The following is a 27,888-nucleotide window of genomic DNA, read 5'->3' as shown; positions in this document are numbered from 1 at the left end:
TTGAAATTATCAGAAAAATAAAACAAGGAAAAAAAGAAAAGCATTGCTGTAAAGCTTGGCGGGGGACAGCCCAAATCTTTAACTTTAACTGAGCTCGTGTAGAGCTTCAAGCTCCATCCAAAGCATTGGCCCTTTTCCTTACATCAACACAATAAAAGACATCAGTAAAATCAAATATACAAGGGGAACAAGATCTCAAAACAGAAAAATATAGTTTCTTTTTTTTTTCTGAAAATAAGTCTTAATGCCGCAGAATTATCCACACGTCGTCTGCTATTACCAATAATAGTACTATTTTCATTTGTAAGGTAAAAAATAACTTATTGCTTTATTGTAAGTTAAAAAGTTACAGTGTTGGTGTCCAGCAGTAGTTTTATGTCGTGTCCCAGGCGGTCCGACAGAGGAGCTACCGGCTGGGTCAGGAAGTTTTTTTTTCTGCTGTGCTTAAACATCAAACAGGCTGCAGCAAGAAGGCTGAACAAACAGGCTTCTTGTTTCTGCGAAACGCTGAATTTGTTCCAGCATTTTTTTTTTTTTAGACTTTTCCTGCCAGCCAGTGTCGTCTGTACTGAGGTCCTGTATCAGAGCCGACTGGGAGCGAGACCCTGTTCCATTTCTGGTTCCCTGCCCAAAACCCCCTCTGTTCACCACTACACAGAGCAGCAACTGTATATAAACAATAATATGTCGGTTCCAGAGGAGCCCGATTTTATCCAACCTAAATATGAAATGGGAGGGAGGCAGGGTGGAGGAGCAGACGAGCCAAAATAGAACAGGGCGATCTTTTTTTTTTTTTCAGTACCAAAAACACAGGCAATCGAAATGCTCCTTCGTTTGCCAAAAGTAGTTCCATATTACACCTTGATGTATGCGTACAAACACTCACTCACACACACTCAGACGCAATCACATGCACCTTCAATAGTGATAAGAGGACAGAACATGATTGTGATGTTTTTCTACAATTGCTTCTCTGAGAATGTCCTTCATTTTGTTTTCACGGCGGAGAACACCGCATAAAAGAACTTTTTTTAAAAAAAGAAAAACAATAACAAAACAAAAAACATTAAGAAGTGAATCGCGCCAAAAAATATATATAATATTTTCAAAAAAGAGGAAGTCAAGTCAACCCCCCGACCCCACGAACCCCTGATTTCTCCTGTTTTACGGTTGTGATTCTTGCGTAGTCCATCGTCTCAAATCTGACCTGTTTTTTCTTTTCGCCAAGATGCAAGAAATCTGGTTCATCATGGTGTTAGAATCGTAGAGTCAAAGTTGCTTTTTCAAGAAGCAAGGTGACGACTTCGTAACAAAACTGTTTAACTGAACGAGTACGCCAGACGAACTCCTGGAAGTTTTGTTTCTCGACAGCTCTGCGCTGAAAAGCGTCGCCGGAGCAATCGCCGGAGCAGACTGGACAGCAACGTACACATATATACCATATGCATACGGATCAAAGTAGTGAGATGACCACACATAGTAGTAGATGACATCCAGTCAAATTGCTGTTAACCCTTTCCAAACCAACCAATGACATGCCAGCCGGTTCAGTAACCCCTCCACCCCCCCACAACCCAACGATTATGTACAATATCTTACAGGAAGACATAAAAACATTGCTTTAAAACCAATTACAGAATAAAATACCTTACAGATTATCATTATTATGTCAATATTAATAACAATATTACAAAGGTTTTGTTTTTAAAGACTACCAAAATATACATTTTAGCTTTTTTTCGTGTTTTCCGTGATGTTCGAGTTAAAAAACGGACTTTGTTGTGTTTGTTCTTCCTTAGTTAAAAATGGTTTTCGGACAAAGACCCATCTCGCACGGCTTTTTCTCTCTCTGTTCACATCCGTAACAGCTTTGAAGGATTTCATGATGAAACGACATATCACATTGAAATAAAATAATAATAATAAAAAAAACCAACTCAAAATAGTCCTCTGTGTCTTTGTCAAAGATGACAAGTGTTTCCTCAGAGATTTTTTTTTTCTTTTTCGCAGTTTTCTTGTCTCAGCTTCAAAAGAGAAATAAAGGATAACAGATGGAGGAGGGGGGGATCTAGTTATTAGACTACAGGACAAAAAAGGAGAAGACGGGGACGTTATGTTTGAAGTGAGATTAGTACAGCAAAACAGAGTTCAGGATTTAAAAAGATATTCAGTCGGTGGGTGGAGCCACAGGGAGCCAGGAGAGCCCGGTGGAGCCTGTGGCCAGCCAATCAGGTTTGTGCCATCAGTGGGCAGCCAGCATTTCGATTGGCTCATCAGCAGAGGAGAAACCCTCCCGTCTTCAGTGACCTGAGCTGTCTCAGTGGTAGCCATTAGTGAACGCAGTAGCAATCAGAGGACCCTGAGGACACAGGAGAGGACTTTCTGTTAGCTCTCTGGATAATAGGTGCATCCATGCATGTAGTCAAGTATGTGCGTGTGTGACCTACCCCTAGACCGTGGCCGAACCCTGTGCTAGGGGCGGGGCTAGCGGCGCTGATGTAGCTGCTGACTCCTGAGTCCTGATTGGCTGCAGCATACAGGTCAGCCATTGGTCCAGGGCTGCTGGTTCCCAGGAAACCAGCTGTGCGTGAAGGGGTGGAGCCTGTGAGACAGGCGGGGAGACGAGTCAGCACTCGAGGGCTTCACACACACACACACACACACACACACACACACACTAACACAAGCACACATCTAAAAATATTCCTTTATTTGTACATGCAGGACACTGTTCACACATTCTACCTCAGGCAAGCATACAAGTACGAACACACAGTCCTTATCTCACACACACGTACCTCTAACTACTGCTGCTGCTGCGGCTGCCGCCATTGGTCCATATGCAGTCAGGGGAATGGCTGAGGGTTACAAACATGGCGTCATTGTGGATCGCTCTCATATCAGATCACAAGTAACAATCCACAGCTCAGTGTCAGCTGACCTGACATCTGTTCAAACACCTGCCATCCGATCTAAATCCAACTGGTGGAAGGCGCAAAATCCAAAACCAAATGTATCAGTGATATGACATCCAATTAAATCTGAATTTAGACTCAAATGCTGCTCATGGTAAAAATGTGGAGGATGACGACGCCATGTGAAGATGCAGGTACAACTCGGCACCACCAGATGGCAGCGTAGACAGAGCTGCAAGAGCTCCTTGTAGATGTAGCCACAAAACATCCTGAGGCTAAAAATAGCTCCTGAGTAGGAAGTTGGGAGAAACTCTTTATAATAAGGAGAGTATTAGTCCTTCACTTTAGGTTTATCATTTGTACACTATATTTCTGGTCCAAGAGTAATTCACAAAGCATTTTTAGCGCTAACCCCTGAGGGAGTTTAGACGGAAGTCAGTAAAAACCATCTCACGATCAGTCAAACACTGTTAATTTTTTTTAACTTGCAATTTTTCTGTTGAATCTCATTTCGAACAAGTTTTCTCGGTTGCTTTGTGAATAACTCTAAGACGAAACTTTGCTAGCAGTTTTAGCGCCCACTCAGGAGGACTGCTAGCGGCAAGATGTGGCACTTTGTTGATACAGTCACAGGATTCACAGACAGAAAGCTTCATTGTAAATTCAAAGGATTATTCGTGGGGTAACGGGAGCACACTCTCTCTAAAGATGCATTTTCACATCAACATTTGACTGGAATAACTGCAGGTAGATACAGAGCTTGAGTTGTAATTGTTTTCCCCATTTTCACAACCACACTCAAATGGTCCCTTGTTCCGGTAAACTACCTGACTGTTCTCATCAAAGGAATAGTCAGGTTACATTTTGGAAAACGTGCTTTCTTGCCAGCAGTTTCACTCACTGCTGCCGAACAGTTATTATTTGTTCTCTCGGCGAGGAGACACTGACCTGCCAGCTCAGGGGGGTGGGATGATGTCAGGAGGGGGGTCCTCTCTAAATGGAATTCTAGAAACAGAGAAGGTCAAGAGAGAGCGCTTTGTAAGTACAGTCACCATTCAGCGGCCACAGTACAAAGCCACGTACCCAGAGATATTTAGCCGCGGCAGAAGGCTAGCGTGGAAGTTAAAAAATCTGTTGTGGGGACAGGCAGGAAGGTCGGAGCCGAGGAAAAGGAGGGGCAATACGGGCAAATGAAAGGGGGTTACATAAGCAGATAAATAAACACAGAAGAATATAAAGGGAACACAGGCAAATAATAGACAAGACGTGAGGAGGTATTTTAGAGAGGGGCGAGGTTTTGGAAAGACATTTTAGAAACAAAACCTTAACTCTACAAGCAGCCACTCTGCTCAAATTAACAATGAGTATATATGTGTGTGTGTTTGTGCTTTTGTAGTTGGTATACATTTCATGACCCCATCTAAATCATTTACATGCTAACTCCTTTTACCATTCTTCTCACCCTCTGACGCCGAGATGAACCTGGACTTACCTGGGAACTGGTAAGTGTAACCAGGAGCAATGCCAGAGTAGCTGCGGCTGGTGTAGGTAGTAGTCTGGAAGCCCGGGTAGCCTGTGAGAGAGACAAAATAATCATCAGTTTAGTTAACTTGGCTGAATAAAGATGTGAAACTTCATGAGCGTTTCAGCGGGTTGATTAAAATGTGTAAACCACAGAGGCACCAAAAACCAAATAGCTAAAACGCTTATTTATTTATTAATTAGTCCATCAAAAAAAAGCTAAGGAATTAATAATTACAGTCTTTTTCATGCCAGAAAGTCACAAGTCTGTGATTTTGGACTGTCGGTTGGACCAAAGAAGCAATCTGAAGACGTTGCTCTGGTAAATTGTGAGGACTATTTTCTAATCATTTGCCAGCTGGAAAGGTTCTTATCTGAGCAGTCTCCAGTCAGGCACTTCCATCTGCTCTGACGCAGCCAGTATGCAAAGTATTCAAAATATGTGATGTCACATCTTGTCATATTTCCAACATATCAGGAACTGTCCCACTACAGAGGTAGCAGCACTTCATTTCAATGTCATTAAGTCCTCTCCCCCTTTTGGCTTTTATGAAGTAGAAAACAACTGATGTCGGCCACACTGGGTCTGTGGCACAAAGGGAATGTATAATACCTATAAAGAGAGTAACTTGAGCAGTTTTGACAAAGAATGAGTTAACATAATAATTATATTGTATATACATTTGAACAATTTCAAAGTCAAAACACCACCAAGCGTAGTCATCAGTGAGTATGGATGACTTGACATTCAGCTGAGCATCACCTGAACTGCTGGGAACATATTATGGATGACTGTTTGGGCGTTTACATTATACACAATGAATATGTTTTGCTCTGTATTTCTTCAAGGGTCTGGTTCTTCATGGAGTAATTGCAAATCTACCAGGCCTAATGAGTCATCAACCACCACTAGTGAGACTACAGTACAGTAACACTCGAGTGTCCAGTAGAGGGAGCCAAACGCCCATAAATGGTACACGCAGCTCTCAGTTTGTTTTCTCAATGAGAGATTTTACTCCAGTGTGTAAAACTGTATCGCCCTTCAGCCTGTGACCTCTAAATTTATGATACATCAGAGCCTCATTCGCTGGATGTTTGCATGTGAGAAATCAGCTCAGGGAGTAATATCAGCCAAATTAACACATCGGCTCTAGTTCAAGGAACCAGGATTATTTTATCTTTAATATTTCATGGGTGAAGTCAAGAAATATTTCATGTAAGGGGTGACGGAAGATGCCTTTCACATGGTGTGGGCTGGGTTTTATATTGCAGCGAAAGATAAAGAGCACTAAACTGCACAAGGCTAAGATGAAATGAAATCTGAGGGTGGAGCTGGTGACACATATTCAGTTTCTGCATATATAAAAATGTGTCGTCACTGAGCCTCATTAAAAAGGTTTCTGATATTGAGAGATGTTGTTAGACGTAGAACATTCTTCTCAGAAATATCTCTTCATTTGTACATGTGAAAATAACCCTTAACCTAAAATATATTTGCTAAAACTGTCATTAGAGTCAGTGTTTGTGTACAACAACACCCAGTGCTTGTGGAGTAAACCTTTAAAGACGCCCCTCAGTGGCTGCTAGATTAGGCATGTGTATATGTACATACACTGCATTCATACATGTTTCTGGTGAAGTGTATATGTTTGGTCCTGGATCTTACCCAGCATGCCGATTCCCAGCATGAAGGCGTCCATCCCGTAAGGCATCACTCTGGAGCGGCCCCTGGCTGAGCCCGTCGGCGTCATCACTTCCTTGGGCTGGGCTTTCTTACACTCGACCTGAGACACAGGAGGCCACCGTTCATTAACAAGTTCGGGAGAAAAATCAATACACAGCATGATTATGTGACATCAGCTGAACATACATCGGAGATTTACTCCTTAAAGGGGTTTTACTTCTGTTGTTGTGACATGCGTACCATTTTGTTGTTGATCTCATGGAAGTGGATCTCGCACACTTTTTCCACCACGTCTTCATTCTCAAAGGTAACAAAGCCAAAACCTGGAAGACACACAAACAGACTCTTTTTCCAACACTTGACATCCCTGATCGTGACCTCCCCCGAGGAGGCTGTGTTTTTGCCCTGTGTGATTGTTTGTTGGTTGGTTTGTCAGCAGGATCAGACAAAAACTACTGAACGGATTTCTGTGAAAATCCCTTTCACTTTTGATGCAGAATCAGATAAAGAGACAGAGTCTGTTGGATTATAATACATGGATCTGGATAAAAAAATGTAAAAAAAAAAAAAAAAAAAAAAGCTATGTTGAAGTAGCCTCTATCTTTAAGAGAGTACAATGTGAAGGGAATAAAGGGCACTGTTGGCCCTTGGCCTTTATACGCGTTCAAGGTAATTGCTCTGCTGAATGCCAATTTAGTTACATACTGCACTACCGCTCAGTGACGAAGACGTGTAGCTCTCGTCAGTTACACTGATAAAAAAAATGTTGCAAAAACACTGAATTTTCAGTTCTCTTCAAACAGTGTATTTTCCAAAATGTGTTCCTGATTCAACATCCCGGAAACTTTTCAAAAACAGGTCACCTACGAGTGGATATAATACGACCGCCATCGGCCATTTCTAACACAAGGAGCTGCCGACGTCAGGCTCGCCTGTCAATCAGCTGTTGGCATCCCCGAGCAGCGGCTCTGGGGTGTGGTTCGGCCGAAAAGCTGCGCCCAGATTTACTGTCTTCTACTACCAATTATCACATCCAATCTCTCCCTCTCCGCCCTCCTCCTTTCCCTCTCCCTCGTCCTCTCACTTGTCTCATTAAGTTACATCCTGGCCTGTAACCACCTGACCCTGTATCACGACCCTCAGCGGGCGCTGCACTTCTAACGAGCTGAGAGAGGACAGAGATGGATGATAGAGGGAGCAGCGGGGAGACAAAAGAGTGTGATATCCCCCCTTTACACTTATGAGAAGGTGTTTGTAGGTGTATGTCGACACATGTTGACAGGACGTGTGTGTGCGCATCACGACTCTGGTTACGCACCTCTGTGTCTGTTGGTTGTTTTGTCGAACATTAGCATGGCATCGTCGACCTGTGAGAACAAAGCAAAGAGTGGATGAGCTTGGACATACACACGCACACACGCACACACACACACACACACACACACACACACACACATCATTACACAGTATGGGGTGCCATTGTCCCTCTTTAGCATTGGAGTAAGAGGGGAAAACAGATGGAGAGGGCGGAGGGGAGAGAGGGAGGGAGGGGTTGACAGGTGACGAAGGAGAAAAGAAAAAGAAAAGCAGGAGAGGGGGAGAAAGGAAGAGAGTGATGGGGAAGGCAGAGAGGGAGGGAGGAAGAGGGAGGGAGGGAGGGGGTGGACGCTGTGTAAAAATAAAATGAAATGCAATCTATCAAGGTGAAAAAGAAGTGAACGCTTCCCGTTCGTGAGGCGCTGGAGGAAAATTCTTTCCCATTCTTTGCTCTGTCTGTCTTTCTCCCGAGTTCTCACAAACTGCTCTCTCGCTCTTTTCTTTCCCCTTTCATTCGTTCACCCTCGCTGTCTTTCTTTCCCCTCTCCACAAAGTTTACTATTCCCATGGAGACCCTGTAAAGAATTTCAATTAGAAGAACTTGCATCCCCCCTCCCCACACACACACACACCCCTCCTCGACTAATTTCAATGAATAGAATGGAGAGACAGGAGAAAAAGAGAGGGAGAGTTAGCATGTGACAGAAGAGGGGAGAAAGGGAAACAGTGACGAATAATGGGGGTGATAGAGAAACAAAGTTTTGACAGAGGATAGAAATTCTGTCAACCACCGTTTCGGAGCGGAGAGGGTAGAACAAAGTGAGCTGGGGTCTTTGTCAACACGCTCTCCTTTTATTCTCCCTTTTTTTTTTCAACTTTCCCTTTTGCACTCACTCCACTGCCCTATTCATATTCCTCCTCCTCCTTTGCCTCCTCCCCCCCTCCCCCTTTTCACCCTCTATCCTCCCTCCCTCCCCTCTCTCACTTGTCCTTCACTGGCAGGAAAGTTAGCAGCTTCGGCTCGAGCTCTGACGGCATGAGGAGAGGGCAGCCGAGGCCCCGGATCACCGTGGAAATGTAGTGTTTTCTGTCCTTTACCTGCAAAAACCGCTGCGGTAGCATTCGCAAAAAAAAAAAATCCACGACGCGGCCTTCCCCTCATCACATGGAGACACATGTGCATTATGACTACATGGCTATTTTCATGAGGCAGCGAGCACTGAAACTCAAACCAGTGTAACATGAGTGGCGGAGGCCTCTGGATGACAGGGCCAATCCGATTTCTACCCTTTACCTCAGATGAAAAACACCTCCAGAGCGTCTTCTGCTCTGATTGAGATCACGCCTGTGCCCCTCAAAGCGGCAGATTGTCAGATTTTCCCTCTCCGATGATGAATAAAGATAGGATCAAGGTTGCTTCCACCACCTCCCTGACCCTTTCAGCTCTCATCCTTATCAACATATAGCTCACACACACACACACACACACACACACAGCACCCCCTCCTCTTTCTGTCCTTCATTCAGTTTTTACACCCCCCCTCCTCCTCCTCCCACCTCCTCTCCTCTCCCCTCATGCCTGCCTTCCACCCTTCCGGTCGTCCAAACTCAATGACACAGCAGAGAGCGCCAGGGAACAGGACAGTAAGTAGACAGCTGCAAGCCAACATGTTATCATAAGAGTAGAGTTACACGCACAGCTAGTCCTCCTGTTAGCATTAGCGACGTCTATTCTGGAAGAAGATGACCGGGTGGTTAGCATTACCAGGCCCGAGGAGCTGCTCTGAAGCCAGATTTGAAGCCAGGAAGGAGATAATATTCTCTGCTAATATGGCTCATCTAATTGTCCTCCGTTGGAACACAATGGTGTGCTGACTTGAGAAGTATTCTGTCACGTGTGTGAGCTTATGCTGTGGTCGCACACCAGCCCCCTTGCCCTTGCCAAAACCAATAAGAAGACGATCTCCGATGTCCACTGCCCAGGGTGCTGTAAGACAATCTGATTGGATAGCTGTGGGGGTCTGAGATTGGCTTAGCAGCGGCTCAGTTGTTAACCAGTCCGCACGCACGCAGAGAGTGGAGAAAAGTTAAGGTCATTTTCTCATGAAGTTCTGACATTCGCCAAAACAAGGGGGTCGCCCGAGATCAGGCGCAGCTTTTTTTTTTTCCACCGAACGCAGCGACGAAAATATCCAGTTTTAAGTGAAGCGTGCAGCTATTGTCTGAAGAACAAGCGTTTGCTGACAAGTCCATTACACTATTTGCCAGATTATGAAAGGTGGCATTCACATTTTTTCCCCCTTCTGTCTCCTCACATCTCCCTCTTTCATTCTCTCCTCCCTCTCCGGCCATCTCTCTCTAAACAGGCCAGCAGACAAAGTGTTCAGTCAAGCCTCCTAATCGCCAGCTCACATGGGTGAGTGGAGTCCCAACTTTTCCCGTCTGCCCCGTCCGTGCTGCATTTTTCATCTTATCCACTCCTTCCTCTGCTCGGGCCTGCTCTCTCTTTTGATTTCCAGAGGAGTTTAAAAGAGGAGGGGTTCGGCTGGTTAGTTTTTCATGTGCGGTAGTTTTAAGAGTGCAGTGCAGCGAGAGGGGGATAACGAGCGTGAAAACAGGGATTTCACATGGATTAAATGTAATTGACTGTATGACAGAAATGCCTGAAATTCCAATTATCAAATTACCTAAATGCAACACATTTCCCTGCTTGACAGAAAAAAAAGGGGGAGGTTTCTCTCAGCTCTCCACCAGGTTGAGGGGGATTACAAATCCTCCACCTCAGGATTCAGACTCACACAAACATGGCTGCTGTGGTCTTTATGGGCCTGGGGCACATTTAGCACTGGGAGCTCAGATTTGGTCAAACCGCACATTAACATCTGCCTTTGACTCCTCGGTTTGCTCCAAAACACCTGACGTGTCAACTGAGCCCCCATTTCAGTCGGCTCCTAATGAAGTTTGTATAGGTGTGCTTTCAGAGGCGCGCGCCAAAAAAATAAACAACAGCGCGTATCAAAGAGCTGCAGAAAATGCATAGTGCATTCTGTGTTTTCCTTTTGCGAGGCGGTGCCACAGTATGAAAATAAACAGGACACTGGGTCCCACTCCATCCTAACCTGCACCTTGTAACCAGGCTCGGATAATAAACAAGAAATACCTCCCGCTCAGCAGGAATGCACTGTGGGATTGGCGCTATCCTTGATACAGCTTTGGTCTCACGTGTCCAAACAGTCCAAATATTCCCTCATCCTGCGGAGGGAGTGTTGTCTTAGATATGAGTGTCTGTGATCACCAGGGAGAACTGATTCGGCACAGGGCTGCCATTTTATAAAGCACAGTCAGGAGGAAGCGTGACACATGTCACAACATGCACCTTACAGCGAGCCCAAACTGTGTGGTGGTCACACACGTAATCCACCGGGATCCGGGGGGACCAGAATTAGAAGGCGTCGTTTTAAATTTGAACTAGCAGCACCTAAGATATGGTAATAGCCCGAACATGAGTCAGAGGCCAACTGAGAGGAAACGCAGCCAGACATCAGGCAGAAGGAGGTTCGTGCTGTTAATTTCTTCCAACCCATTAGGCCGACATCCTGAAGCCATGTTCATTTTCAGACTCTTTTTCCTGATCACCAACGGCAGAAACACACACTTAATGTTTGTGACAACTGGATCGCCGGCTGTGAGTCTTACAGTCTCCCAGTGCAAATGTATGCAAGCTCGCCTCCCCTCCGCAGCGATGTCACACTTTCATGCGTACACGCACACACACACACTCACATATACACACACCCCTCTTTCCATTCATGCAAATGCACACTTCTTACACTTTTTTTTTAAAGGAAACAAAAAAACACTGGATTACAGCGGGACAATGGGCGAAAGCAGGTCACCACGGCAACAAGCTGAGAGGGACTGGAGCAGGGTGTGTGTATGTGGGATGGGAGGGGAGTTGGTGTCTGAGGTACTGGTTTTGGGTAAGGTGGAGGAGGGAAGGGGGGGGCTGTTACAGGAGCAGCTGTTGCATTTGATTAGTTAATACTGAGGAGCCTGAACTCTACTCAAACACACTCCCAAATCCCTGCCAACGTGGTGGTTAGCTAAAAAGTAACCAAACATTTCACGCACGGTGGATTCTTTGATACATTTATGGCCCATCAGATTGCTGTTTTTCCCTTTCACAGTCACTTTTCCTCCTCACCATCTCAGCATTCCTCCTTTTCTCTGCCCTTCAACCCTTCCGAGTTCCCCTCCCTCTCTCTCCATGGGGGGTTGCTTCTTCCCTTTCAGTCCCCCACCATCTCCCTCTCCCCCCCCCCTCCCTCCCCTTGCTGTGTTTTTTTTTTTTTTTTGTCCTCCCTCTCCCCAGCCACTCATCTGTCTCCACAGCATGTGTTTGCCTTTCACCAAATTTCATTCAAAGGAGCAGAGCAGGACAAAATGTAGCAGGCCAAAAAACACTAAAGATGCGATTGGAAAAGAGCAAAACAGCTAACAAAAGGGGATAAACTAACAAACTAACACTGTGGCTGGCAGAGCGGGCCGTCAATGACCACACAGCATCTTCTTTCCCTTTCTTCTAGCTCTTCCCCGCACTTCTCACAACTTCTTTGCCCAAAGTTTTTGCACTTTCTGAACATTTTGTCGTGCCTCAAATGAAACAAAACGGGGAAACGAGGGAAACAAGAGACGGAAAACAAGCTGAAGCTGAAAGATGTCAAAGGGATATGGCCAGCAGATTAATATAATCTATCAAAGGCACAGAGTCCATTAGAGCAGTGGTTCCCATCCAGAGGTAATTGTACCCCAGGGGGTACTTCTGCAGTTGCCGGGGGGTAAGTGGAAAGATTGTGCAGTAGCTCAAGTAATTTGATAACACAGAAATCTTGATTTGATTTAAAATATATGTCCACATATTGAGTCGGCTTTATCACCTGAACACCAAAAGTTGCAACCAAGTGTGTGACAGCTAGCAAGTGTGCAGAGAAGCATAGAGAAACAACTGACATTAGCTTAAATTAATAGATGAATAGTTATAAAGATACCAATAAAACTGAAATAGACTATTTAGCTTATGCCAAATGGCTAGATTAGCTGATAGCAATGGGCACAGACATTGCAACAGTTCAGCTTGTTGACTTAAAGTCATGCTGAACTTAATGGTAAATAGTTAAGTAGTGGCTGAAAAAGTTAGCTGAAATTTAATGGATGCTCGCTTGAATTAGCTATAACTAAAATGGCTGAAATAGTGCACGCTATCTAAAAGTAATGTATTACACAGATAGCATAGCATGATATAGATAACCAGTTGAAATAGTTAACAAATGGATAGGCTAAATTACATAGCCAAGAGCGATGGATACACAGTTGAAATAGTTTGCTAAAAGTAATGACTGAACAGTTGTAATTGTTAGCTTATCGCCAACGATTAAAATAGTTAGGAGCAGGCCAAATGGATAAACAGTTCAAGTGTGTAGCTAGTAAACATTTAGCTAAAAGTAGGCACTAAACAGTTGAAACAGCAAACGTTAGCTTATGGACAAACTGTCCAACCGAAACAGCTAACAGCAACGGACAAACTACTGAAATAGCTAATAGTAATTGATGAACTGTTGAAATAGTCAGCTAAAAGTTATTCATATAATTTTGAAATAGTTAAAGGATAAAACAGCTGAAATAGAAAGCTTCAACTAAAAAGGTAATGGTCGTGTCTGCTAGCTTCTGCCACCCCAACAGGCGTCACAAATGTAAACTGAACAAACAATTAACAGGTTAACTGGACATATTGTTGTAAGACACACTATTACATGAATTGTTATAACGTTATTAGTTAGATGAAATCTTCTTTGAACCTAATTCAATGTGACCAAATGTAATGTGACTCTGGCCGGCTGGTGGTGAAGGGTTAAGTTTATCTGACCAGGCTGACTGGGAACCACTGCACTAGAGAATCTGACAGACAAGAGCTGATCACGGGGTCCGATGGACACAAATAGATGCCAGATTTGTGTATAGTTTACCTTTCCAAACTGGTCGAAGTAATGCTTCACATCTTCAATGGTGGTATTGACTGACAGTCCTCCGACAAAGATCTTCTTTGTCCTAGTCACCAGCTAGAAACACAGCACAAGAAGAAGGCATCGTTTACCACTAATCACATTAGGGAAGGGGGTAGATGCCAGCTGATAAGAGACCTGTGTTTGTTGGTGTTTATCTAATCTCAGAGCTTTTCTGAAAGCCCTTATGAGCGTTCAACCGATTTCCCTTCATTTGAGAGTTTGCTACATTTAGGGCTCGGAGGTGTGTGCATGCATACAGGTGACTGCTGTGCATTAATGAGTGTGTGCGTGCATGTGTAAGATGCTGGGTGCTGACGGGTGGGGGGTTGGGTGGGGTCAGGGAACAGGGTCACAGTGTCAAGATGGACAAGTGGATTGCCGCTCCTCTTTGGTCACTGCCTGACTCTAATCTCAGCCAACCAGAGCTGAGTGATGAGAGGCGACAGATGACATCATCACCACGCCTCCCTGCTGTTAACCCCTTCAGGGTGCACTCACCTTAGGCTGAGCCCGGCGGGGGAACGCCACCTTCGGGTCGATCTGTAGGGGAGAGACGAGTTGAGATGAGTTTTAAAGCGGTAACAGTGGAGGAAGCCATTACTCTTCTTGAAATGGGGTACACATTTAAAGACATCCTACTGTGGATTTGATTGCAGATGTGATGAATTGTGCAAATCGTGACAGGCCGTCGCTACTTTATTACAGATGTTTAGAGGATTCTATTAGAAGTGAGCTTTTGTTGAAGCCCGCTTTGCTTCTCATTGTGTGGAGACTCAGACCAAAACGTTGCAAGTCTAAAAATAATATATTTTCCCCTCTTTGCTTTAAAGAGGCTCTGTGGAACTTCTGTGTTGTGGAAGTTTAGGTAAGCAGACTCCATTTTTAAAAAACATTAGCTACGGTTGCTCTCTATTAGCATGGTGGAGAGAGGCACTAAGACGAGGCTGAAGGACAGTCACTTCAATTAAATGACTAAAAATCCAACCCCAAAGACGTCCAGCAGCATCAAACAACTGAAACAAATTGTCCACAGGCTTCACCGAGAGAGATGGGGAGGGTCTCATTTTTCACGTTATTTTACATTCTACTTACATACGGCCAAAAAAAGATTTGGTGGCACAGAATGTTACATTGAGCCCCTTTAATCAAGTGCAAAATGTGGGAAAGTATTGATGTGGTAACCCCTCCCTTAATCACAGACCGGGCTTTAACAAAGATGCTGAAGTGGAATTAAATTATAAAAGGATATATTTCCTATTTTCTATGTTACATGGTAACAAATATAACATATTTCTTCGATTTGCAAAGCCAATCACAGCTTATGCTCAGATTTTATACATAATCATGTTTTGCAGCTGGGGTCTCCCAACAAATGTGAGTTTTTAAAATGACCAAAATCATGCTTGTAAGAAACATGACTGGAATTAATCAAAGTAATAAGGTATCAATATGTTAAAACAATGTCAAACATGTATTTTGGGCTGCAAAAGAGCACTTTAAGGTTAAGGTAATGGTTCCGTCACTCTTCCAAGACTGGGAGGCAGACCTCTTCTTGCACAGAACACCCACCTTTAAAATCCCCTCCCTTCCCCCAGCTTAAGTTTCTTTGAGCAAAGACACCAAATCTCTACCATGTCCGGATATGTAGTTCAGCAGCTGATCCTGTGCTTGTGTAAACTGAATTTCACTCTGGGCACCAATGAATTATCACACTGTTAACCAACTAGAATACGTTACAACACAGAGCCTCTAAGTCTGAACCAATCTGAGGGCCTGCAAGTCCAAAAATAGAGCGTATGCTAATCTGCGCGTATGTATAGTAGTCCCTTGTTTATGCAAGCCCCCAAAAATCCAAACACACCGGCCAAACAAACAGGCGGCGGGGAACAAAATACACACTGTGACGTGAATATGTACATTTACAAACTGACACAACTAAATGCATCTCAGTTACAAAACTAGACGGAGCAGGACAGTCTGGAATCCAAAATGAGCATTTAATATTCTGAATACATTTCAGATGGATATATATTTTCTTAAATCTCACAAATCCAGACAACCTCCATTTTGGATTAGCCAGATTTGACTGCATCCATATTTCTCCCAAGTGGAATGTCTCAGCAGTGGTCAAGGTTACAGATAAAATTAGAAGCAAATGAGTTTTGAATGAGCTGGCCTTTAATAATGCTAAATATGCAAAGCCTGGCCTGGCATTTTAAATTTGCGAGGAATCTCGTGTTATTCTCACTCAAGCCAACGAGAGACATGATTTTAGGTCACAGGACCTTGTAGTGTATTATGGTCTTAGACTTCCATCTTTGTTCTAGTAATTGGATGTGTGAAGCGAAACCCCTTGTGTCTCACACGGCCGCTATCAGAGGTATTGAATTGATATTGGCTACTAAAGGGAGCCTATCAAATGGCCAGGAATAAGCACTTATCATGTGAGTAATACACACAATACAGGGCAGGGTGTTCATCCAATATTCAAGCAATCCTTTCATCTCTTTCCTGTGATAATGCCCTGCTTCTGATGACAAATCTACAGACGAAAATATCCCACGAGGACCTTTAAGAACCTCCAATTTAACACTGCTTCGAGAGCATGGCGCTGTGTAAGTAAGATGCAGCTGCAGCGTCCTTGGAAGGGATTGCAGAAGGACTTTGCACCTTGAAGTGGGACACAAAGATGAGGAGAGCCATGTCACCTCCAGCTGGTCTGAGCACAAAAGACAAAGGTGACAAGGACACGCAAAGCCACCGGCGACTATCGGCAACAGCAGTGCGCCAACAGAGCGCGCTCACAAACAATGACAACACAGCATTTCTTACCAGAACTGTGCTTAACGTTACATTACAGATACGTGGTTTTATACAGTAGGATTACCAACGGTGTACCAGCTGATGAGAGCAGAAAACACAAATGCTGTAGATGCAGTCATCTCAACATACTACGTGTCTGACTGTGTAAATCTTTGCATCTGCACTACTGAAAAACTCCTGTGTTCCTGTTATCCACGTATTTGATGAGAAAAACACAACAAGCGAGGAAACATAATAAAAACGGAGAGCTGCAGTGACCTCTGAAGCAGAACACAATGACAGACCCACAATAGCAGACCACCACAACAGGCAGTAATGTACACAGTCACGAGGGAAAACAAAATCATAACGCGATTATTTTTTACGATATGATTCAGTGGGAATGATCATTTTTGCATCCCCATTCTCATTTTCATTGAAAAGAATCTATTATGATGATGTGTGTTTGTTGGGGTCTGTAACGAACAGACACGTTTTCCTACATCTGGAGAACAAGATTAGTGGGTCAGGGCATCTCTGCAGCGCTACAGTACTCCATTATAGCGCTGTTTTTTTCACACATTTTACATTTATCAAAAGAAAAATGCTGCTTCTGCGATTTGGATATTGCACTTGAGACGCGCAGCCCCGTGAATCATAACATATTATTCTGTGCTACGTTTTCTCATACATTTTTCTGAAGACTTTACAAAATCTGGTGTGAAGTGGCAGAAACACTCGGGCAACATGTCTGCTGTTTCCTCCTAACTGAAAGTGGTGAGAGGTAAATGGCCTCTCATGTTCAGGCCGGCCCACCTGCCCTTAACTGCCTTAGTAAGACTAGAGGGCAGGTGCTGCCCCGAGGCCATTATGTGGCAGAAACACAGACCAGGAGCTGACAATGACAGCGGTCACAAACCAGCTCTCACATCTGACAAAAGGCTGCAGTCACGTACAGTGTGTACAGAATATGAGCTAGTCTGTAAAATCTTCTCAAAAAGAATATCTACAAGCTGAAAAACAAATGTCTGACAGGCTTCCCATTAATTAAACAGCAGGTGGTGATTTTGAAAATCAGTCTTTGTGAGATCCATTTCCTCTTCAGCTCTGCTGGAAACACTGGCATTTTTAAACGAAGTGTGGGCAATCACAAAATATGGAATATATCACAAGATCAAGAAAAATTATCGTGAAATTCAATTGAAATGCTGTTTTTTAACTGGGCACTTCATTCTTTCGCTTACTGAGTAAATTAAGCACCTGACAAATCAAGATGTGTCATCCTCCTGATCCTACAATCGTGTTAAATGTTGGTGTAATCAGAGAGTTTACAGTGAAGGACACCTGGGCTGTGCGATATGACGATATATACCGTGTGACTATACAAAACACTGCTCTCTACCGTTTATACTGTGTCGCAAATGACACACTTTACCGCATTTTTTTCCTGTCATTTGGACGGTTCTCTGCGCTCTTCTGCGCAGGACGGGGTGCGGGCAGGAGATTTGCATGAAGGCAACACGAAAGAGACTGAACCTGACACAGAACAGGACAACTCCAAACAGGAATCTTACCAGCAAAGACAAAACAAGCAGCTCGTACCTAAAAGAGGAACCACTTCTAAAACGGAGCAGAAAACAGTACTTTGAGAGTCATGTCACAGACTGGTCTGTATTTTTTTTTTATATATATTTTGTTTTTATACTTAATCGGATCATATTTCTAGAGTCAAGTGCTCAAAAATAAAAGAGTAATCGCCTTTCATTTGTCAATAATATAATTCAAAGGTGCATTATGTAGTTGGGGGAAGAAATTTGAATCAGAAGAGAAAAATTCATTAATTTGCTGATTTTTTTCCCTGCTGATTTTCTCGTAAACAAACTACACAAACAAACTCTTTTCATTTCCATGTTTGAGTGAACTGAATAAACAAAATGGCCTTGAATTCTGAGTTTGAATTTCATCGTCAAAATGACAGAGTGCCCCTTTAAAGTGTAAAGAAGTACGCTTCTTCAGTGTAGACAATTTGAATACTGTATAAATATGACTATTTATTCATGGATTTAGCAGAAAATGTGCTAATGTATCGTTATCTGCATATGAAATTACCTATATCGTGATTTTGGTCATACTGCACAGTCACAGTAGACAAACAGTACAGAAAAGTGGGGTTACAAATATACAAGTTGGTATATATCATCATTTCCCCGCCCATATTTCACATACTGTCAAAACATCCATATTTCATAGCTTTCAAATGATCAAGAGCTCTGAAAAAAACAGCCTAAAAATAAAAAGGTTACCAACTAGACTAGGTTAGGCCTAATGCAGTATCTGTAGTAGTGCTACTACGGCTACATTCATGCCATGCTGTTAAAAAATCATTCCACTTCAGCGAAATAACAGAATATATCTAACATGTAATTTCTACATCTGGCTGTACTCAGAGGAAGGCTGTAATAAATGAAAAACTAAAGCATCTATCAGACTGGCGGATTAGCCTCGAGGAAGACAGATAGGCCACAAAGCAAAAGTAAAATGACTTAGCCAGGTCACCGTTTTGCAACACTCAGAAATAACTCTTCAGAGGCCTGACATTAAGAAGTGGCTCTGCGATGTAGCAGTCCCAATCAGCAGCCTCGAACAGTGCTGGAAATGTAACGTCTTGGGGAGGGAGAAAAAAGTTTGCTCTTCCAAGACTGACACAGAAAGAGTTATGACTGAGTGTTCGTGAAATGGCCTGACTAACATCCTGCTTCATGACATCCAACCTCCGCTCAATTTCTATGTAGCATAGTGACGGCAGAGCCTACAATATGATTTAGGTGGTTTAGCTTTTGAGAGACTAGACTAATCTACGACCAATAGTCACCTCACGTGGCCCAGCACTCCCACCAGTGTTACAAACTGGAAAACAAAAATAAAAAAAAAAAGAGTAGAACGTCAGATCAATAGATGGAGGGGTGAGAGGAAAGGGAGTGTGAAAATGAGAAAGCACAGGGAGAAAGAGGAGGCATTCATTTGGAAAACAGAGGCAGGCCCATGAGAAAGTGGGCCTGTCCAGTGTAGCGGTGCAAGCGGGGCCGTCCCAGCAGGCAGCCCCTCTGATTTCATTAATTAACAGGACAAAGAGTACAAAACAGATGGGCCCGTAGAGGAACTGGGGCTCCCGTGCTACCCCCACAGGCACACATACACTCCCGAGCGCCATCAAACATAAACACCAACACATGTATACAAAGTGACACACATATACAGGCAGGGAAAGACATGAAATATTCACCCCGATCCACCTCAGCCAACAAGTGTATTCCCCGTCATGCATATAGACATTAAGGCGCTGACACATTTTGGCCAACCTGCCAAGACATCCTTGCAACAAAATGGCAAACACCCACACTGATGAGAGGGGAAAAAAAAAAGGCACCACAGGCTGCCCCATTATGCCAATATAATCAATATAAGCTAAACAAAAAGCTATAAACAGAAGAGGAGACAAAAGGAGCTGGCATGTCAATGCACGCACACAGACTGAGAGGGAGAGACTTGGTTTGGGCTCAGGCCAGCAGGGTCAATCTGCACAGCTGAACAATGGCACAGTAATTAGTTAACGAAGCTCACTAATGAGGACCCCCCCCCACCACCACCACCCCAACACAACCCTACCCCACCCCTATCCCTGTTTACCCTGCGAGGGCGCTTTGCCAGGCTGGGTGAGTGTGGTGGTAGTGGTAGAGGGGTGGGGTTGTGCACATGAAGCATGTGGAGAGAACCCTGGATCCACCTTCAGAGCAGGTCCAGGCTTTATCCCCGGATCTGAGGCCGCAGCGCACGGCCCCTCGGAAGCCCAATCCAGTTTGTTTCCTTCAATCCGATTAGTTGCTTTTCAGATCTATACTAATTACAGCACGGGAGCCGGGCCTCCTTCTCCTTCTCCCTCTCTCTCTCTCTCTCTCCACCTTCTCCAACCACTGCCCCCCCCAACCCCCCTTGCTCTCCAGTTTTGTCCACGTCAGCATTTACAGCTAATCTCCAGTCAGGAGCGAGGAGCTACAGTGCTAGCATCTCCACTCTCCATTTACCAGGTGTTAGTTAGACCAGTGGGCACGGCAGACTGTGGTGTCAGTGGTCCACAGAGACTGCTGCTGACATGTGTTGTTGGAGAGCGGCTACATTAGCACCTCCATGATGACTACGACTGCACAATCACAGGCAGTCGAGCAATTACCGCCTACTACAACAGACTTGAAAAGGGCATACCTGTTTAATTTGTGTAAAAAGCAAAAAGAAAAGGAGAATCTTCTGTATATCCATCACTCCTGCCATTCCCTTCATCTTTATCTTTTAAAGGTGCAGCATGTAGTTTTAGAGAAGAAACCTTTAATTAGAAGAGAAAGATCTTCACTGGCTTTTTTTAAGCCTAATCAAACTACATAAAGGAACTATCTTTGTTTTCACGACTGAATAACACGAATAAACAAACTGACGTTATAGGGCAACACAATTTGATATTTTTTGTGTTACACTTTTAACGGTCATTTTGGGATACGACCCTTAAAAACACAACACATACGTAATAACACAGCACCGCTGAACACATAAATCCTTAGCACTCACTGATGAACTATCAGAACTACTAGTTTATTTCTCATAAGACCAGAATATTGCACAATAATCCATCACTTATTCACCTGATTCCATGATGCAAATTTGTGTTGACAAACCTGATGTCAAACTCTAAATAAATGACCCTTTGTGTCAAACTGAAACCACATCAAAACCTAAATCGCCCCGCACGAATCCAAGCAAATCCTGTTTCAGAGAATCTGTGGCCTCATCTCTCTTTCTTCTTCTTCTTCCCGTAACTGGTTCCAGTAAAGGATCTCTCCGAGAAAACAAATACCAGTTGTGCCCTTCTTCTCTGTCCAGGGAAACACAACAGCACGCCACTGCCCTCGGGCCAAACTCGGCCCCGACAGGAAATCTAACCTCCAACCGAAACAACAACCTCAACAGAGCTCCCTCTAAAAACAACAGACAACTCTCCCATTTGTTGCATTTACATTTACAGCCACACAGGTACTGACGGTATTCAGTCGGTGGCTTTTTTATTTATTTTTTTGCTTTTCTACGGGTGGATGCAACAATGCAGAACATGACAGAACTGTAAATGTTTAATACCACGTGTAACCAGCGGTGTGGACCTTGCACCAGTTAATGTGGCTCCCTTCTCACACCGTGTGACCTCACCCAGCACCCTGTTGCTCTCCTACATCCCTTTCATTCACCTTCCCCGTCTTCCTGCTTTAGGCCTTGTCGCGTCACAAACCAAAGGCACAGCATAAAAAGGGGGGAGGAAAAAAATCAGAGCGTTGAATATTCTTCCTCATTCCAGGAGGAGGAATGTCTTTTCTCACATCTCATGCCGATCAAACAATGGTTATTCTCCTCTAAACGTGGAGAGAGGGAGTGGAGAAGAGGCCAGGTGTGAGACAACACAAGAATAAATGAATAGCAGAAATAACTCAAAGATGTGGGATACGTTGGACAGAGGCTGTTACCATGATGCTTCGCTAGAATACAGGGCTCCAACTAACCTTTTCTGTCCTTAGCACAATAGATCGATTCATCATTTAGTATAAAATGTCTTCAGATTACTTCTTTTGTCCTACCAACCGTCCAAAACCCAAAGGAAAAGATTTTTTTTACCATAAATTAAGTAAAGCAGCAAATCCTCACATTTAAGATGCGGGAACCAGCTAATGTTTGACATATTTTTGTGTAAAAAAAAATGAAACACAATAAACAGTGCGTCATTTTTCTTTCTGTTGACTGATCCATTAATGGTTGCACCTCTGCTAGTTATCAAAATACTCAGCCTAACGCTGCAGTATGTGACCCATAGTTGGCTTAAAGCTACTGTTGAATCAATAATCATTTACAACCCCCAAAATGGGAAACCGTGTTAACCTAACACAGTGGTTGGAGCTCCTTCTGCAAATCGTTCGCTCAATTTGCGTACATGATATTCTATGTATCGTCGTGGAATTAGGCTGTAAGCAACGACTAAAATCACAGTCAAAGTTGCTGTTGTCTTTAGCGACACGGCCCTCGCAGACCTGAGAGGTTTTTGCAAACACACGCGGAAGGAAAAAAACGATCCCGGGCTCCTGTTTCCAAAATGGAACGACAAAATGGCAACCATACCCATGTTTAAACCGCCTGGTTGGATAAATGGCACCACGGCGCGCTTCCCCTGCAGACTGCTGCCACAACAACCTGAGCAACCAAAGCTGCATTTGAGTGGGGCATTATAATTATTATTGTTTAGCCTTGTGCTGTATTTTGGTTTATAATAGGGCAACGCCTAACCCCGCCACCAGTGGCCTGCCAGGCTGAGCTTCTGCCTCCAAACTAATGTTCACAACACACACACATACACACACACACACACACACGGTCTGCTTCTCAAAGGCTCCGGCTGTACCTAGTTTTAATAGGTAATATGACTCACCAAGTAACACTTTACAGTTTCTAAGAACTCACACTCAAGCTTAGTGAAAAAAATTGACAGATTACCAGGAGCAGTACTTATTTTGTAATAACAATTAAAGTGACTGTGCGAAAAGCTGCAACACAAGACACACAAACCAAGTGTAAAGGTCTGCCATGACGCAACATTGTCTGCGTGCGTTAGGGCTCTGCTACCCAACCGAGCCGGGTGTCTTGAGTTAATGCAAAATAGCCGAGAAGTTGTTATGGAGACATAAATCCCATCAGGCTGTGCAAGTTACAGGACTGTCTCCTGTGGCCGGCGTCCCCCCTGGCAACAGGCTTGCTCCGACAACTAACCAACTCTACCTCTCTCCACCCCTGGGCTCGGCTGCCTTTCTGTGCCACCGATTTTCACTCTCAAATGATCCTATTGTGTGAGCACGCACGTGCGTGTGTGTGTGGAGGCCTACGTATGCATGTATATGTGGTTAGGAAAGGACACACCCAGTCAGCCGGCCTTCTCTACGGTCGATCTACATGACCAAGACAGCAACATTCACACCTTCATAGACATTTAAATCTGACTCAGCAGCCTTGAATCCCAACCAAAAAGGCCGAGCCGCGGGGAGCCCGTGCAGCTGAACGCGGGGCCTAACGTGAGCCCTGGCCTCTGTTTGACTGATTTGCCCCAATTACCCACACTTGAAATTTCATGTGTCGGCAGTGTAGGAGGGGAAATCACAGAGAGACCCCCTGATCGCAGTAGTTGTAAAAACAAACCACAGCATCAATATTTAAATTCAGACTCATTTGGACCTCACAGGCTTCCTCCCCCCCAGCTCACCACCACCCCTGACACCAGTTTGGGAACCACTGCCACAACTGTTTCCTCCCCTCAAACTTTTTTTTTCTTTCTCTCTCTCTCCCTCCTCTGCTGCCATTAGAGAAAGGGTGCAGTTATTTTCTATGAGGAGCAAACTTGCGAGCCCTCTGCATAAACCCTTTGAGAGTTTTTTTTTTTTTTTTTTTTTGCAAGGGGCTCCTACCCCATTCAGGTCCCCCAGGTAACCATGGCAATGAAGACCAAGAAAGAACGCTTTCATGTTGGCGCCCTGAACCGGGATTTGGAGGGGGAAATGAGCAGAGAGAGGAGAAGGGGGAGGAGGAGGAGGAGGGCAACACTCCCCAACCTTACAAGCCATAGGGTTGGAGGCAAAAAAAAAAAAAGCACTGAAGGGGGGAAAAACATGCAACACAGAATGAGCGAAGTTAACCCAAGACAAGTAAGTGACAGGGTCCAGCTCCTCAAAACTCACCGTTTTGGAGTCCAACTCGTGTCTGTTTTGCGCCAAAACCTTCTCCACGCCGGCTTGTTCTGCGTATGTTACAAACCCAAACCCCCTGAAAATAGAGAACATATACAAGTTGTGTTGAAAAAAATAATATAAAAATCATAATGCGAACTCACTTCATCTTAAAAACAAATCTCATGGAGCGACAAAAAAAAATGCATGGCAGAGCATGAGGCATCCAGTGATAGGACGGCGGAGCGCACACGCCTCCTTCTTACCTCGACCGCTTGGTAACGGGATCCCGCATCACCATACACTCCTTCACCTCGCCAAATTTACAGAAGTACTCCTTCAAGCCCTCTGCGGGAGACAGCAAGGGAATGGGGGGGTGGGGGGGTGGGGGGGAACAGTGGTTAAACACATATCAAAGCAGAGGTGACTTTCCCTACAAGGCCCCGGCTGGTTGCTTGGTAAGGTAAGGTAAGGTAGGTGAGGAAGGTGATGTGCAAGCTGGCAGCGAGGCTGGAGAGAGACAATGGGGGTCGGGGGCGGACCACGTTGTGTTTGTGTCCCTCCAGAGATCGTGCAGCGGGGAGGCTATCTGGCCATTCAGCATAATGGCCCATTAGGCCCTGCGGACCACAAACAAAGCTACACTGGGTGACGATCGCTGTTTTGACACAGCAGCCGAGGCAGCGGCGGCAGCGGGATAATAACACGGGGCCGCCGCACCAAGAACGAACTGTGTTCACGCACCAGCCCCTGCGCTCCTCACAGAAATGAATGGATTCATCGGAGCGCGACAATAAGGAGAAAAACAAGCGCGGGCAATCGACGCGAGCCCAACTTGTGTGCCTCGGCGCTCGATAATCGATGACTTTTGCTTTAAAATGCCCCCTTTTTTTCGTTTTTTTTTTCACTGTGCGCACAGAGAGGGAGAGAGAAAGAGGCAGACAAAGTCGCTGAACGTGCATGCGTTTCCCGTGTTAATCTCCCTGCGTCTCGGCAAGTCTAAATCCTAAGCGCTGATCCTTATTGAATAGGAGGCTTTGGTTGAACTATTTACAGTGTCGTCCCCCCCAACACACACACACCACCACTACCACCTTAACTTCAGCAAGCCTCGCGGGTTAACATGGCATATATTATGGAGCCGGAGAGGGGGAAACAGGAGGCTTTCATTCAGACTTATTAAAGTAGCGTGCGGGACAGCTCACCTTGTGTTGTCTGCCAACTCAGACCCCCGATGAACATTTTGCTGAATGAGAGAAATACAAGCCGTAAGTCACACAGAATAACATTGGGGAGAGAAAGAGAGGTGGGGAGGGGGGGGGAAGTGGGTTAAATGAGAGGAGAAATCATTTGTAATATAGCATCAATAAAGTAAAGGAGAAAGCATCGGCCATGTTGCGAAGTCACCAATCGGCCAGTCGGGCCGTTATAATCCCCTAGAGGAGGGGGAGAGGGGAAAAAAAGGAGAGGATTTTTCCAGATGATGGAGGGAGAAGTTGCGATGTGGCCTTCTGGAGGAAAAGCGAGATAAATAAACAAACAAGAGGGGGAGGAGGAGGGGGTGAGAGAGAGAGAGAAAAACAGGCGGAAAGCAGCGGCGCGTCTGTGTCTCCTCTGCTGAGTGGATCCATCCCACACATACAGACACACACACACACACACACACACACACACACACACACAGCGTGCTTGTCTTTTGTCTCGGCGCGGCTCCGCTCCCGCACTGAACTCAACTAAAGTCCAAGGTGAACTCAAACCGGGCCGAGAGGCGAGCGAAAAGGCAGGCGGTCGGGGCCGAGGCTGTTACCAGGGGTCGTGGGGGGAGTTGTCCGTGCCGGAGGACAGGCTGCTCTGGCTCCCTTCCGTATCCATTCTGCTCTCCGCTGGTATATTCCCGCACTGTGAGGCGAGGAGAGGCAGTGAAGCTCCACTGCTGCTGCTGCTGCTGCTCTCCAGACTCAGGGGCGGGCAGCCGAGGCAGGGAGGGGAGGGGAGGTGGAGGGCGGGTGGTGGTGGAGGGGGGGAGGAGACGTGGGGGTGGGGTGGTTGAAAAGGAGGAGGGGTAAATGAGGAAGCGCACGCGCGCGCGCACACACACACACATGCTTGCACACGCGCTCGCAGAGAAGCTCCGCCTCTACCTCGTTTTTCCCGTAGCCTACCCGGGCCTCGGACCTCCCTCCTCCCAGCCTGCTGCACGTTGCCTGCCTCTATTCATGCTGCCAGTGGCGCTCTCTCTGTAGTGTTTCCCCGCCGTTCTTGTCATTGGTTGATCACATCAGCATGGCCCATTAAAGCGTTTTGAATGTTTGGAGATCTACAGAGGGTTTATTCTCTCTCTCTCTTTCTCTCTCTCTCTCTCCCTTTCTCTCTAGTCAATATTGTAGTATCATATTGAGAACAGAGAAAATATCTAGAAATAAAATAAATGAAATTAAATTTAAAAAAACAACAACAAGGGACTAGTTCAGATGACAGATAAAAACCATAGCCTACAGGAGCAGCTTTGATGGAAAATGATGTTCTCCTGCAGTGCCAGGATTGATCTCAGGTGAAATGAGGTGTCTGGAACAAGGGTAGTAATTGCTCCCTGTCCATTTACACAGACACTCAGGCTACATGTAACAGCTAGCTTGATATGAGATTATTCTCATGATCTTACACTGCATAGAGGTTAAAATGTCCTCTTTTATTATCGTTATCTTATGTAATTATGTATGTTATGTTGTGTTATGTTATGTATGTTGTTATGTTATGTATTTTATGTTGTTGTGTTATGTTATGTTATGTTATGTTATGTTATGTTATGTTATGTTATATTACATTATATTATGTATGTTATGTTGTATTATGTTATTATCATTTTGTGTTATATTGTATATTTTTCGTTATGTAGGTCATGTTGTTATATGTTATATTGAAATTAAAATGTTATGTTATGTTATATTATGTATGTTATGTTGTTGTTGCGTTGTGTTATGTTATATTATGTGATGTACATTATCAACATGATGTTATGTTATGTTACAATGGTATGTTATGTATGTTATATTATTGTTAGGGTTAGGGTTAGGGGTTAGGGTTATATTATATTATGTTAGTTATGTTGTGTTATGTTATATTATATATTTTGTGTATGTTATTATCATGTTATGTTATGTTTTTTATATTATATATGTTTTGACACATTATGTAAGATCATATTATGTATGTTGTGTTGTTATGTTGTATTATGTTGACCCTAACGGATGTATTTTGAAGTGAATTTATATGATGCAATGTGATGTAATATTATCTTATGATGTGATGTTAATGATGTATATGTGAATGTATACGGTGTATTGTAATGGGATATGATCTGATATGTGCAATGTGTTCTCTTATGCTATAATATGAATTGGTCTAATATGACATAATTTGTTTGGGTCATATACAGTATATGATATCATATATATGATATGTCATATGGTATGATGTGATGTAATGTAAGGCTGGGCAATATGGCCTTGAAATATTATTGGCATATTTTCAGACTATATTCTCCTAGATGCCACGGAGGGTGAGATAATCAAATATCACAATATTTCTGACCATATACCTCGATGTTGTGAGAATATTGTAGGGATGACTATTGGTACTTCGATGACTATACATCAGTAATGTGGATTTAATAACTAAGCTGGCATAGACAAGTATTAGAACAAATAGAAATGTCTGGGCAGTTCAGAAAATTGTAATTCGGCCTTTTAAAATTACTATGTAAAGATATCCACAGATCAAGAAGATAT

General features: G+C 44.2%; 1 protein-coding gene across 1 annotated transcript; it reads right to left on the bottom strand.

The window, feature by feature from the left end:
• Positions 1-783: 783 nt before the first annotated feature.
• Positions 784-26,076, bottom strand: LOC119021869 (RNA-binding protein Musashi homolog 1-like). Its single transcript, XM_037102428.1, has 14 exons — positions 25,908-26,076; positions 25,306-25,346; positions 24,367-24,448; positions 24,113-24,197; positions 13,998-14,039; positions 13,461-13,553; positions 7,439-7,487; positions 6,361-6,443; positions 6,103-6,220; positions 4,408-4,488; positions 3,864-3,920; positions 2,799-2,858; positions 2,448-2,602; positions 784-2,359 (listed from the first exon to the last, which is right to left on the bottom strand). The coding sequence occupies exons 1-14, from the start codon at positions 25,970-25,972 to the stop codon at positions 2,318-2,320; spliced, it is 1,053 nt and encodes a 350-aa protein (XP_036958323.1). The 5' UTR covers positions 25,973-26,076; the 3' UTR covers positions 784-2,317.
• Between the last annotated feature and the right edge of the window lie 1,812 nt (positions 26,077-27,888).

This window comes from Acanthopagrus latus, chromosome 6, assembly GCF_904848185.1.
Source record: "Acanthopagrus latus isolate v.2019 chromosome 6, fAcaLat1.1, whole genome shotgun sequence".
Classification (NCBI taxonomy): domain Eukaryota; kingdom Metazoa; phylum Chordata; class Actinopteri; order Spariformes; family Sparidae; genus Acanthopagrus; species Acanthopagrus latus.
Note: the sequence above shows the minus strand (reverse complement) of the source record. Positions and strands in the feature narration are given on the sequence as shown.